At 39.0% G+C, this 15,298-nt stretch overlaps 1 protein-coding gene across 32 annotated transcripts in view; it reads right to left on the bottom strand.

The window, feature by feature from the left end:
- Positions 1–1,697: 1,697 nt before the first annotated feature.
- Positions 1,698–15,298, bottom strand: part of rims2a (regulating synaptic membrane exocytosis 2a) — a 112,008-nt gene continuing 98,407 nt past the window's right edge. For 12 of the 32 annotated variants that reach the window (XM_058053506.1, XM_058053513.1, XM_058053514.1 and 9 more), the window contains 5 exons: positions 6,316–6,457; positions 5,785–5,897; positions 5,616–5,717; positions 5,390–5,529; positions 1,699–4,385 (listed from right to left, as the gene is read on the bottom strand). In XM_058053506.1, the coding sequence (XP_057909489.1) occupies positions 4,182–4,385; positions 5,390–5,529; positions 5,616–5,717; positions 5,785–5,897; positions 6,316–6,457 (701 nt within the window). In that variant the 3' untranslated portion in view covers positions 1,699–4,181. Of the gene's footprint in view, positions 4,386–5,389; positions 5,530–5,615; positions 5,718–5,784; positions 5,898–6,315; positions 6,458–8,532; positions 9,727–15,298 lie in introns of those variants that run through there. The other 20 variants (XM_058053505.1, XM_058053500.1, XM_058053495.1 and 17 more) reach the window with 6 other exon arrangements.

The following is a 15,298-nucleotide window of genomic DNA, read 5'->3' as shown; positions in this document are numbered from 1 at the left end:
TACCAGATGGAGGGATAGGATTTAATAAGCTTTGCTTCTTCCTACTCCTTTTGGACATGTGAACTGATTATGTGATGCATTCAATTGTAATCTGATGCATGTTCAAATGAAATAAAACCATTACCATTACCATTAAGAACACTCCTGATCAAAATGTTAAGCCCAATAGAAAAAAAATGAGTAAGCAATTTATTGCAAACAAGCATTCAACTGAAATAAGGCTGCTCATCAGCTGATCAAAAGTTTAAGACCATCACTCAAAAAAGCACCCAGAGACCCGACCTCGGAAAGATGGATGAATGGATCATGTGGAGGCACTTTGTAGGCTATAACACCAATACAACATGTCCCTTGACATAATTGTGTCCAGAGAGAGAGCGTGCTGGAAATAAAAATGTAAATTGATATAATGTTGAGGCATGCCGATTTAAAAAGGCTCCATTTCTTTGGCGTCTGCGTGAGCCGCAAGCCACGGGCATCAGGACTCAGTGTTCCAACGGCACATTAAGGCACCATGCAGCTGCGCCTCACAGCACACGTGCAGCAACATTTTGGAGCACTTAAGCCTGAGGAGACGTTTTGCAGCAGGCTGCTACAAAAGAATGCAATAACAGTGCCAGCATGTGACAAATCATTCTGCTTTTACTCCTGGAGAAGAACATATTGATGAAACATGGGAGAGAAAGGATTTGTCATTTTCTGTGGCTTCCCGAAACACAGAGGAATGAATTTTCACTCGTTTCTCCGAGTTGACATTGCTTTGGATGCTGGGCCACAACAGATTTAGCACAGAAGCTAGCTTGAGATGTAGCATTTCTGCGTGGAGTTTGCATTGTTTGACATTGTGTGTGGGTTTTTTTTAATTCTTCGGGTACTTCAGAGACATCCACTAGTGTGGAGTCCTTCTGTGTATGCCTCTAGTGGGTGTGTCCCCAAGGACTGGTTAGTATATTAGTATAGGGTTGGAGTTGTTGCCGACATGGCTGGTGAATGACCGCCATGTGTGGTGGCAAAACAGCTCGTTAGTAGCCAGTAGACAATATTTGGGGGAGAGATGTGACGACAGTCTAAGTAACTTGTTCTAGTTTGATGTACCGGTGGTCGGTACCGGTGGTTCTCCCCATCCAGTGTGTGTGTGTGTATACTGTATATATAATATTTGGCTCAACTAAACCTATGACAGTAATCAAGAACATAATGATATCCTTTATCAACATTGTAATATTTATAGGTCAGAAATGAGGAAAAACCTAATAGGTCCCCTAATTTAACTTAGCCCTAGTTTTAGCTTTTTTGTTATGTTCATTCATTCATTCATTCATTTTCTAGCGCTTATCCTCACGAGGGTCGCGGGGGTGCTGGAGCCTATCCCAGCTGTCTTTGGGCGAGAGGCGGGGTACACCCTGGACTGGTCGCCAGCCAGCCAATCACAGGGCACATATAGACAAACAACCATTCACACTCACATTCATACCTATGGATAATTTGGAGTCGCTAATTAACCTAGCATGTTTTTGGAATGTGGGAGGAAACCGGAGTACCCGGAGAAAACCCACGCATGCACGGGGAGAACATGCAAACAAGGGTGGAATTGAACCCTGGTCTCCTAGCTGTGAGGTCTGCGCGCTAACCACTCGACCGCCGTTTTTTTGTTATGTAAAGTACAAAAAACTAAAATAGTTAAGTGATGATGACATTTCACTCAGTGTAGAGATGCAACCACGTGTTACTACGCCAATTCGCCAATGTATTCATCCGCCTATGGATTAATCCGCTCATCATCTTCATATTTATGAAATTCTAGTCCATGTACCGACATCATATTTACATCGCTAATCGTGCATCAATTCCAATCCCGAAGAACACACCAGTCCGCATTAGTGTAATATCATTTTTTAATTTTTAATTTGAAAAATAACTTACATAAATCTCTGTACTCAACCATACTTGACCAAGACATAGCCTTGGCATTAACACATTGCACCAAAAAAGAGAAAATGAAAAGGCATTCAAAAGGATAAATTGATAAATGTCTTTTTCATCATGTGAGGCATTTTTCCTGCTCCAGAAGAGTGTCATCACGGAATCTTGTTTATTCAAAGTCTGACATCTAAAGGTATGTACAATGAAAATCAAAAGGTAAAATATATACTGCAGTGACATTAAATTCATTATCTCCGCGTGGAGAAGGAATAATGCCCCAGTTCAATTTCATTCAGACATACTGCAACCATAAGATTCTTATACTTCCCAGACATGAGAAGTCGTTAAAATTACCAAAAATAGAAAATAAAAAATAATCAGGTGTTGGCTTTTAAATAAAACTAACAAAAATATAGTCAATAAATGTCATTTTCATTGAAACAAGAACATTTTCTGTGGCAATATCCCATGTTATTTGAACCTGTGATTAGCTCGTTTCATAAAGAGTGCTTGTATTGAACCCCAGCAACGTGTGTTCTTTTTGCAGGTTTGCTGCCTCTTGATTACTTATAGACCTTTTGCTGCACCGATACACAATATTTTTGCATGTTTGTCAACAATAACGAAATAAAATACACAACTTGTCAACCCCCCCTGATAATAGAAAATATTTTCCTTGTCACTTTTCTCCTCATATCCTCAAAGAAAACACAAGTGGAATGTTTTGTTAAAACGTCAATAATTGGTCATTGGAAGACGGAAAAGTAATTTAGTTGACTTCAATTTAACGTGAGGGAGGAAAAATGAATGAAGCTGACATGCACTGTACAAGAAATTGCAAAAATTCCAAATATCCTCTTTATCAAACATGCTAGTTACTTTAAGGTGTGCCCAAGCCATGTTGCAGAGAATCCTTTTCAACATGCTTGTTAAAGAAATCAAATCCAAACTCAAATGCATACCAAAACCATATTGAAACCGTGAAATAAGCGGTCCTAAAATGTGGACACTATCAGGGGACTGGACAATGGTAGTAATGAACAGTACAATGTGAAGTACCCTGGGACAAGGAAGAAAAAGAGAACCATGTACAATTTGCACATCATGTTAATCTTTATAAGGCTCGAGCCTTTTTTAACCATGAAATAAATCATTTACATTTAATTTCATTATCACTTTTTTTGTCACACAAAACATTATCTGTTAAATACTCCAAAATTGTCCCCCCGCCCCGCCTCGTCTTGCTGACTCTTGAATGTTCTAAAGACTGATAAGAGATGACTTTTATCTCAGTCACGATGTTGCATTCACTCCCCTTGAAAACCATGCACGAGTGAAATTTATCTTTAAAAATAATAGAAATTGTTGAAAACGGCTGATCGGTTTTATTTACTTTTCTTCATCTTTTTTTTTTTTTGCAAGTTACAGCCTCAAGAAAATAATTTTCTTTTTTTTTTTTTTTTACTCAGCTAAATCGGTTTGTCCATGCAAATGAACTAAAAAAGGAAAATATATTTTTCTCAGATAATTGTCATACAATATATCAAAAGAGAACGAAAGAAAGATGGTAGATTGCACATCTTTTTATCGGGTTCGGATGACTCGCTGATTTGTAGCCACTGCAGGATCGCCTCTGATTCATTCTGTCTGCTGAGTTTCCAGCACATAAACCGAGAGTCTGCAGGCTATTTTTTTTTTTTTTTTTAGAGGATTTAGAGTGGAGTGTGGATTCAAGCGGGGGACGCACCTCACCCAAAGTAATGGACTGCAAAAACTCCTAGGCCTGCTGGCGTGGCGTGACCAAGCATCCGATGAAAACCACTGTCACCCAGGGAAAAAAGAAACAAAAAAAACAAACAAAAAAAAAAAAAACAAAAAAATGAAATCAAAGCCAAACATCTATTTGTCATTCGAAAAGGGCTTCTGTAGAACTCGTTTAGTGGTTCCCAGTGCTGAACCCCATGGCTTCGAATTGGATGAAAACCTGGAGATGACAGATTCCTCGTGCTAAGGAGTTCATTCCAGTTTCGTCCCAAGAACAACAACAACAACTCCTGGCAATCCCGGCCGCCAAGCGCTTGCGGTGCGCTTCACCACGTGCACCACGTGTGCAACGTTTTTTGCTCAAAACACAGGCTCACATTTGCTCCCCTAGAAACAGGCTCAGAAGACACAACATCAAGCATGCAGTGTAACCGGGGGCGTGACCTTTCATCGCAACATTGGCTGCTACAACAACGCTATCGGTCCGCACGCTGCTATGACCGCGAGAAACTGTCCAGTGAGGACTGGGAAGCTCTTCTTGTCAGGGGGGCCAGAGTCGGGTCCACCAGCGAGGAGGGAGGAAAGAGCTTGAACCAGCCAATCACCATGTTGGACAGGTCCAACTCATCTAACAGTATCTGAACCGCTCCCATGAAAGATTTATGGTCCATGCGTCCATAGTCGCCCCAGACAATCACCTAAAAAACAAGAAGCCGTGTCAAAGACTTGAGTCCAACAGACAAGGGGACACAAAAAATGAAGGATGTGGGGGCCACGTTCATGATAACCATTGTCAATATACCCATAATGGTACCCATTGTCAATGTATGGTCATATCACCTCGTACTTTGGTACGTGACAAAAAACTAAAAAACAAACAAAAAAAACTTAAACTATATTAGGAAAGCAGGAAAAAATTATAAAAAAAACAAAATACAAAAATTTATAAAATACATTAAAAAATATAAACAAAACATATTAAAAAAACTAAAAAACAACAAAAAAATTAAACTATATTAGGAAAGCAGGAAACAAATAATTAAAAAAACAAAATAAACAAAATAAAAAAAATACAAAAATTAACAAAATACATTAAAAAATATTAAAAAAAACATATCTGACGGTGTATTTATAAATATTCAATAATGTGTCTGACTTTCATATTCCCTTTTCTGCATGCCAGAATGTATTCAAATATATATATATACACACAAGGATGAAGAGTCTTGAACCAGTCATGATGTGCTATATATATCACTATATTGACACTTACTATGGTACCCATTATGTCATTGGATATTGTATATTCACCTCGTATTTCGGTAAAAAAAAAAAAAAAAAAAAGAAAAAAAAATTATATTAGGAAAGCAGGAAGTGAACAAATGTAACAGTTACTGATTATAAAAGTACCAGATGGAAGGGTAGGATTTAATAAGCTTTGCTTCTTCCTACTCCTTTTGGACATGTGGAAATGGGATGCATTCAATTGTAATCTGATGCATGTTCAAATGAAATTAAACCACTACCATTACCATTACCAAAACCAGTCCAATGTAGGGCAATATGTGCTATCTGAAGAAAACCATCCCCATCTTAGCTTTGTGTTCTGTGTGACAAAACAATTCTATTTTTACACTAATAAAAATTGCCCACGGGCCGAACTTTGGACACCCCTGCAAAAATATGAATGCTTTTTTCTCACCTGTAAAACTTTGCCTCCAGGTTTCTCCTCGAACGGCAGTTGCTGCTGGTAGAGAGGATCCAAGGTTTTTCTTGCTACTTTTGTTTTCTTTTTGGCTATGCAGACTCCGTTCTCCAAAAGGTAGACCTTGACATATGGTGCTGGGAAGAAAACAGAATCATATATCGTTTTTGCTTTCTTATCAGTATTTCTATATCAACATTTAGCGACGCCCGGCTGTAATTACCTGGCAGTGCCTTGGAACCTGGTTTTCCTACAAGGCCGCGAGCTCTGATGACCTCCACCTCCAGTGCTCCCTTCTTCTCCACCATGCCGATTTGGATGTCACCTAAACAACGAGCAGAACATCAGAATTTCTTACTCCGGCATAGAACAAGGATAGTTATTCTTCTTACCCATGGGTGGAGTCGCCAGGGTCTGTCGTCCAACCAGCTGGGCGGGCCCGAGTCCATCCAGAAAATCACTAAACTGGGCATCGGAGGACAGCCTCACACCAGGGAAGATGAGACTACATCAGAGGAAGGACAATCCTGTTAATATCTACAGTATTTAATAAATAGCTTATTGGATGATGAATCAAAATATGTTTATATACTGTTTGTTCGCCTTTGGAATGCTGGAGCCTATCCCAGCTAATTTTCACCAAGAGGTGAAGACAGTCAATGACAGGAAACATCCATACATTCTTTCTATGCCGCTTATCCTAATTAGTGTCACATGGGTATGCTGGAGCCTATCCCAGATGAGTTTGGGCGAAAGGCAGGGTACACCCTGGATCGGTCACCAGCCAATCGCAGGGCACACTCACAATTTTGGGGGTGAAAAAGCACCACGAATCAGCAAACTTGAAGATCTGTGGATGATGTGTGGGGCATCTATGACCGATCGTTCGGTCTAATTTCAAGACGGATCCTTAAATGACTCACTTTCCTTCGGAGCTGTAGCTGTTCATGCTGCCATCCGTGGACTCCCGGCTGGCCTGTCGAGTCATCCTGCTCCTCATTTCCACTGCCAGTCCCGTCTCCGTGCTCCTCTGGATGGTGCTACGCAACTTCTTGCCTCCTGCTTCTGCACGTGAACAGACAAGTGCAAGAGAAAATGGACGAGTCAGAAAGTGTCGATCTTCTCAATACTGCAGCGATACATACAACTAAACAATTCTATGAATGCACCTCCACAACAACAGACAACATTTATATTACTTTAACCAAAAAAAAAAATCATCAAAAGAGCGCTGTGGCTTTATGGCAACCTGGGAGCTTCTCCACCTTCAAACAACCAGTGTCTCTTTTTCTCCGGCTAATCCAACATGACAGCTGACTGCCTTCATCAGCCTGGAACCAATCATCTGCTCAGACCTCCCAGCCTGCATGCAGGCCACATGATGTACCTAAACTAAAGCGCATAAATGATCCACCAAAAGACACAACGCATGCCTCATTGGAATGTTCTACTCAGAGCTAAATGTTTGCAATCTGATCCACATTGTGAGAAGTACAATGTCCGTCTTCGCAGGTTCGTTAGAATGCATCCTTTATGGTTCGATTTCCTTCCCACTCCTTCCTCTGCATGTCTTCTTCTCAGCAGAGCAGCTCCTGTTTGCGTGTGTGTGTCTCACACACAACATGTTTAGCCTTGAAATCTCAGTGATTTATTCGCCTCTTTCTGCTCAATGCATCTTACAATAAAAGCAACGGTGACGCAGGCCGTGTGACGTTCGTAGCGCACAACAACTCATTGAGCTTGGCTGCTGGATGTTGTCAATGAACATGGGCCATTTTACACAGAAACGCATAGATTGGAGGAACCTCACGAGGGCAGGCATAAAGAATCAAGTTTGGGAACAACATGGTCCGAAGTAGATATTGATCATCAATTAATCAATAGACCATTAATTGTGGGTGGTGTCACTCAAGTGTGTGAATGGTAAATGGGGGTCCACTTATATCACAATTTGAGCATGAGCAGTCCATCACAGTCCACCCAATACCCTGACAATACGATGACCTGTATGACTTTAATAGTACTTCACCACGGGAATCGAACCTACAACCATCAAGTTTGGAGGTGACCACTCAAACACCTGAGCCGCACAACATATACCACCTCATGTACCACCTGACAAATGAATGAAACGTTTGGACACAGTAATATTATCATTAAGGCTGATCAAATGATTAAAAATTTTAATCAGATTAATTGCATTTTCTGTGATTGGCTGGCGACCAGTCCAGTCCAGGGTGTACCCCGCTTCTCGCACGAAGACAGCTGGGATAGGCTCCAGCATTCCCGCGAGGATAAGCGTTAGAAAATGAATGAATAATTGCAGTTTTGAAAGAAATTAATCACGATTAATTCTCATGATTAACTACTGTATGTCTAAAATTTGGCCATTTTTACTCTATTTCAGTTCAGTTCCAAATGACCTAAATATGTCAATCAATCTCAAAAATACCACACAAGTATCTTTAATAGTTGCAAAACATTTAAATTACTGTGTTTTTATGAGTTATGAGGGGCTGCGTTCAATGACATTATGTAATTTAGGGTACATTTACTTGTTTTTCAGTGTTTTCCAGCATACATAAATGTAGCAAATTGTACTTCCTGTCTATTCACACACACAAACACACATTATAAAGCTCTAATTGTAATATTACTATAACATATGCCAACGTTGAAAAAGAAGTTCAATGCCCATGACTCCTGCGTGGCAGGTTTGTTTAAAACGGATACCAACCATCAATCAAGCTTAATTTTGTGTGAGCCGCATGTTTACTTTGAAATGCATGACTGAAGATGCCCACAATGTAGCCCACCAGACATCGTCTGAATTTTTTTTTCCTGCATTGCTAAAGTAAATAAATACTGTTGGATGCCTAAGTGTAAATCCGGTAGAACCACAAACTGCACAATAAATTCCAGGCAATCACTCTCATTCCCAATACTAAATCTTTGGTTTCCATTAGCTGAGTATTTCTCCACATATTGATGGGATGTTGGCACATCCAATGTTCAGTTCATATCAGCAAATGAACCAACAGAAACTTTGTCAAATCCTTTGACTGACCAAAATGTACGTAATTCAACCAAACACCTGCTAACATCACATGGTTCTCCTAAAAAGCGAGGCATCTTCTTACCTCCATCATCTTCATCAAAGGAGTTCATGCAAGGGAAGTAGACAGCCAGGGCTTCAAAAGATGCAGATAAGCTCATCTTGCTCTGGGAGCGCTGGATACGCATCCCAGCAGCCGGAGCAGAGGTATCGTGCCCCTGCCTGCCCATGGTGACTGGTGGTCGGCTTCTACGCGGCGGATCGATTGATCGACGGCTGAAATAATATCGAGTCTGCTTGGAGATTGAATATAAGCTCGTCTGTCTCTGCGGAATCTGGCGTCAGCTGTGGATGTTTCCTCAGTGGCTGCCTCAGTGCTGCTGTGTGCCTGATGCTCCCTGCAGCCCCTCTTTCTTCAGGGGAGGGGGGGAGGGGAGAGGGCAGCATCACACTCAACCAATCAGAGGGCTCGGCTTCTTAAACCAACTTCAACAGACTCTACCGAGAGATCCTGTTTGCCTCCACTAGTCCATTTGCACCAATTCATTTACCTCCATTGACTTGTTCCTTTCCATCCCGGTGCTTCATAGCGCTATTCATATCTGCTATTTTCATTCATATTCATCACTATAATTTTTTCCATCCCTCCTCTCCACATGCTATGCACAGAGGCCAGTGAAAACAAGCCGTCATCATGGCTGCCAGCAACCTTGTTCCTTCTTCAACCGCACTTGAACGTGCCAGAGTCATCTCCTTTATTGTTCTCATTGCCATTACTATCATAACACAGCTGTGTTGACCGCTGAGGAATTCTGTTTGCACAAAACGACAACTCCAGATGATCATCACATTCGTATGCTCAACCTAAAAACGCCATTTACCATCCGTCAGCAACTTGGAGTTCACTTTTCCTTTAACAATAACACAGCACGTGCCCACGCAAACGTCAAACTGTGCGCTTTCACGTCAAACAAATCCAAAAATTAACCCTTTTGGATCCACTTCTATGCTGAAGACATCTGAGGTCAACCTGATTTAAATGACTTGAGGAGGACATTGGTGCTTCACAGTTATTATTATTATAATGATATTATTATTGTGCCTGTTGTGTGATGATTCAAATTGGCCGGTGCTTGTTTTCCTCACCAAACTTTAACATTACTGACACCTAGTGACCAGTGTAAAATACTACATAACGTCTTTGAATGCATCTTTTGAATGCCGTATATTTGTATTGTAGTTCACAAATCAGTTGACAAAATCTTAATTTAAAAATAATTTCAATAATAATTATAAATAATAATAATAATAATAATTATAACTTATAATAATAATAATAAATAATTTAAATAATATTTAACATAATTTAAAAATATACAAAACTTGCTAGTTTTACGTATGTTTTAGTTGTACTTATAAATAATTTAAATAATAATAATTAAAATAAAAAAATACAAGTCTTTGAATGCATCTTATGAATGCCGTATATTTGTATTTTAGTTCACAAATCAGTCGACAAATTCTTAATTTAAAAATAATTTAAAAAATAATTATAAATGATATTTATAATAATAATAATAATAAATAATTAAAATAATAATTAACATAATTTAAAAATATGCAAAACTTGCTAGTTTTACGTATAGTTTTAGTTGTACTTGCTAGTTTTATTATAAATAATTTAAATAATAATAATTAAAATTTAAAAATACGTAAAACTTGCTCGTTTTACATCTAATCGCACATAAGCACACACACAAACACACAAATTGCTAGTTCTTCCGCCTCCTTGCTAAGATGCAGCACCTATTTCCGTGAATGAGCCACTTAATGGTTGGAATTGATTTGCAGGTTTCTTCTGGGTCAGCACAGCCAATAACAACTCTAAACATCCATCTGGAGGAAAGTGGACACAAGGTAACAATTGGGTAATTTTAATGGGTACTCTTGTGGTGTTTCTTTTTCCTATTTGCTTGGCTTTAGACTGCCTGCTATAAGAACAACATCACCTACTTTGCTTGTTTTTGTCAGCGTCTCCAGCCATCAGTCTGACAGTCCTCTGGATTGAGTTCTGAACAGAAGTCCATATTCTCCACTGACTTTTCCTCCAGAAAAAGCAGCAGTTTACATATTATTATGACTATTCCTTATAAGACTATTCCTTATATGCTAAAAGGGGACTACTCTTAGAGTTCAAATTAAAAAAAATCCTCATATGTGATCAATATTTGGTTATAATTACACACTAACCATATATTCATTTATTTATGGTGGCCCGCCACAGATACATTTGAACCACCGCACTTACTGTACTTGCTACGTGCTAACTGTTTGCCCTCACTCATAAACACATAATAATGGGACTATTTTTAACACAGCACTTACACATCTGGTGTGCAAGAGAATAAGAAGACATAGCAGGAGGGACAAATGTGTCACATTTCTGGACTTAATAACATAAATAACATGCTGGTGCAGCATGCTGGGCTTGATTATATCATTGTAGAATTAGCATAATTGGGCAATTATGCTATATATATATATATATGTATATATATATATATATATATATATATATACATACATATATACATAAAATAAAAAATATATATTTTAGATATCAATGTTTTTATATCATTGTAATATTAGCATAACTGGGCGATTATGCTAATTATGCTAAATTATAATCAAGCCCCAGCCACAAATAGATTGCATTAGGGTGGGAAATACTGCGTAAACATTGTTAATTAATCTTCGTATACAGTAATTCCTTGTTGATTGCGGTTAAGTGGTTCCAAACCTGAACATGATAAGCACATGTCCACAAAGTAGGATTTTTTATTTATAAATGGAATAATTTTATGAACTTCTAAATACTAAATACTGTTTTTAACATAATTATTCGTGCTCTAAACTCACTTTTACACTCATATTAGCCAATATAGTAGACATAATACCAGACAATAAGACATTAGATGCAACAAACAATAACAAAAATGTATCAATACTGACACCTAGTGAAATTATACATATTGTGTCTTTAAATATGTCTTCGGAATACCTTTTATTTGTATTGTGAGTGGCTTCCTATCCTATGTTTGTACTTTACAGAGTTTCTTTCACTACTTTCATTCTGCCATGTGTCTCCCACACCACACAGGAACATTAAAGATGATAAGAACAACATGTCCTCATATAATATATTGTATCTGATTAGAATTCATTAGAATATAATTAACACAGTGCTGATTGATACTCGGCAGTCAAAGAAACAGAGGGCAATACGCCGTCCTTTCAACAGTGCCAACAAAGTAATGATCCCAGTCAAGCAAGAAAGACACAGCAATTACTTTCCCGTGTGTCTCAGTCTCCCCCGCCAAGTGCGTCAAAGGACACGTGGCGACAGTCAATGCCGCTTCCTCAAACAACACACTCAGCACGTGACGGTTGGTTCAACTTTTGCACCCCTGAATGTATTCTTAACCAGGCACCTGCATGGACAACGGAAGGCGAGAGGCTTTGGAATATTTTTCTCCGTCGTACACGTACCAAACGTGACATGTACTGTACTTAAGAGAGTTAATTAGAACTGCTGCACGTGGATGCATGTTTACCACCTGAAAAGTCATAATTATGTCTTACTGCTAAGACGCTAACAGTGTTATCAAGGTTAATTGCCATCGTATTTATATTCGCAAAAGAAACATAATATTGGTTTCAGCTCTTTAACGCTTGTTTTGAAGACTTTCCATTGTAGTCCTGAATATGCGCTTGCATCACATCAGCATGACTAATATAATTTACCATTAAAGCACGGTGACACATACGTGGTCTCAGTCACAAGCACATCAACCTCAGAGGACTGGAATCTGAAGAATGTTGCCAGTTCTCCCGCAACAGGAAAAGAGTGTAACATCCCAGAAGTGTTGCGTGAAAAATGTCTTGATTAATGAGACCGGTCGACCAGACAGAGCGTCAGAAAGCGATGCCGGCCCCGGACACTTTAAACACAACTTACAACGGAGTGCTACTATCCAGACGCACACATTCTTAGACTTACAAACGTACACATAGCCAGACACGGTATAATACCCAAGGGTAGTTTACACTTCCTGCAGCCCATCTTTGATGTTGTCCAGTCTTAGAATATGATCAGTGTAGCAAAATGAAATAATTCAATAGTTATTCACCTCATAAGGTGAAATATTGTGTGAGATTGTTTCAATCAATCTCATTAATCGGCTTTTTGGCAACACAGATTCAAAAAGTCATAACGCCGCTGAATTTAATGACCCAATGAATAACATTGAAAACCAGGGCATGTTCATCACTTTCTAAAAATAAAAAATAAAAACTCAAAAAACAGGGTGACCAGGAAAGGACTGTGAAAACAGGCCATGTCCTGGGAGAATAGGACGTTTGGTCACCATGCTGTATAATTATGTCCTGATATCCACAGGTGAGTGCTTGTATTTCATTGAATATAAAAATAACTAGGGCTGCAGGGTGGACGAGCGGTTAGCATGCAGGCCTCCCGGCTTGGCGACCCAAGTTCGATTCCACACATTTCTGTGTGGATTTTGCATATTCTCCCCGTGCATGCGTGGGTTTTCTCCGGGTACTCCGGTTTCCTCCCACATTCCAAAAACATGCTAGGTTAATTGGCGACTCCAAATTGTCCATAGGTATGAATGTGAGTGTGAATGGTTGTTTGTCTATATGTGCCCTGTGATTGGCTGTCGCCTGAAGACAGCTGGGATAGGCTCCAGCACCCCCGCGACCCTCGTGAGGAAAAGCGGTAGAAAATAAAAATAACTACATCTCATACTGAAAAAAGTATTATTGCCAGGCTTCCTCATGTCAACATTTAGAGAAGGTAAGAAGAGGAAGTGATTTATTTTGGTTGCAAAAATGTAAAAATATCAAGTTGGAAGTCAATATTTAGTCAGAAGCACATTTGCCCGGTAGTCATATGCAATTGAAGGTATCATTTGTGCTGTCATCTGTATAGCACTCAACTGATTATGCTTAAAAAAAACATTGAACAAACGTTTAATGATATTACGCCATTATTGTTTCACTAACCTGAACATCTATACATTAATACATCTTCTTCATAATATTTTCACCACTGTAGAAGCTGCTTGCATGCATGTTGAACTACCAAATCCTGATGTACAATCTATGAATATGAAATAAGAGGAATATAAAGATGGTAAGATAAATGTCAGAGAGGAGGAGAAAGCACTAGGAGGGGTAAGAAGGCAGCAGCAGGGTACTGCTTTCCTTCAGTTTTGATTGTACCTGTGCTACTGTATTCCTTTCATGCATCATCCTGAAAGCAGCATGTCTGTTCCGGACCTCTGGGAAATTAATTAGCAGCCTCAGCCGGGTGAGGAGCTGCTGAGATAAGAGTCCAGCGAAACACAGATAAATTACCTCTGCTCATAGTTCAGCTTTAAAAAAAAAAAAAAAAACACAGAAAAAAACGAAACAGTCATTTTGAAAAATGTGTCGGTCCAAAACAAGTTTTGCTTATTATAAAAACAGCAAATGATTTGGCCTAATTTATTATATTATCCACATCATTAAGCAGCAAAACCTGAATACTGACTGGCCTCCAAAGTCTACTTTTGATTATTATTATTGCTTTCATAACTTGTGAACAGAAAAACAGCTGACAGTGTGGCACCGCCAAATCAATATAACACAGTCTTCCCTCATTTATTGCATTTAATTGCTTTTAAAAAAGTTTTTTTTACATTATTAGAGCCCTGTAGATATGAAATAACACCCCTATAATCACCTTTATACTCGTATCTTCTTATATAGCAGACATAATATCTCACTGTTGGCATTAGGAAAGGTATTTGTTGTTCTCTTAGTCTCTCTTAGTCTCTCGAATGTAATGTGGGTTGATGGTGTGGCATTAAAAAATAATACTTTGTTTACACCAAATTAAAGAAGCAGCTGTCACTATAATAGAAATCTAAGCTTTAGTCATAACTTAAGAATAGTTTTGAAACTGAGTGGGAAAGAAGGAAAAAGTAAGAAGCCAAAAATGTACCACTTCCACACTAAGAACGTTTTTTCCACTATGTCTTTCACAATGACTCTTCATCCATGGCTTACTTAATGCAGGCAATGTCTCGTCAGTGTAACACACCGAGCTCACCAAGGGTACCACTTTGGGTCAGGCTGTTTTAGCTAGAGGACTGCAGCTGAGGAGGGCAAGAGGACCAATCGGATAAACTTCACATAAACTGACACAATTTTAAAGAGTTTAAAGAGTTATAACGTACATAAAAACAAATTAGGTCAATGACGTCCAGGGCTTTACCTACGACTGGATGCAACCTCAATGCATAAAAATAAAAAATCATTCAAAAGGAATCTAAATTTAAAAAAATCAGCATTTGCCAACCCTTCCCACTTCCTGTCTCAATTCTGTCATTTACACCGAGACACACCACCGACAATACGAGGCATCCTTTATAAACACCGCCACCGTATTCAAATGAGCATCAGAAACCTGACAGCCGCATCGGGAACATGGCAACAAGAGCAGCGGTGACACAAATTCCAAACTTAAATGATAAATGATCACAGACGTCATAATCAGCGTCATTATGCATGAAAACGAAACAAGACACAACATAACAGAAAGTAATAAGTAAGCAGTAGAGACATTTCCAGAAGTGACGGAGCCTAGAAGAAAGAGGGAGATATGAGGAAAAAGTCACACTGTTGGCTTCATCTCCAGCAAACGCTTTTGCCGAGTCCAAAGCCTCCCGACAGCACGCTAAAAGTTGTAAAAAGGAAAAGCTGGATAAAAGAGAACACAGACATGA

This window comes from Doryrhamphus excisus, chromosome 17, assembly GCF_030265055.1.
Source record: "Doryrhamphus excisus isolate RoL2022-K1 chromosome 17, RoL_Dexc_1.0, whole genome shotgun sequence".
Lineage (NCBI taxonomy): Eukaryota > Metazoa > Chordata > Actinopteri > Syngnathiformes > Syngnathidae > Doryrhamphus > Doryrhamphus excisus.
This window is presented reverse-complemented; position numbering and strand designations above follow the sequence as displayed.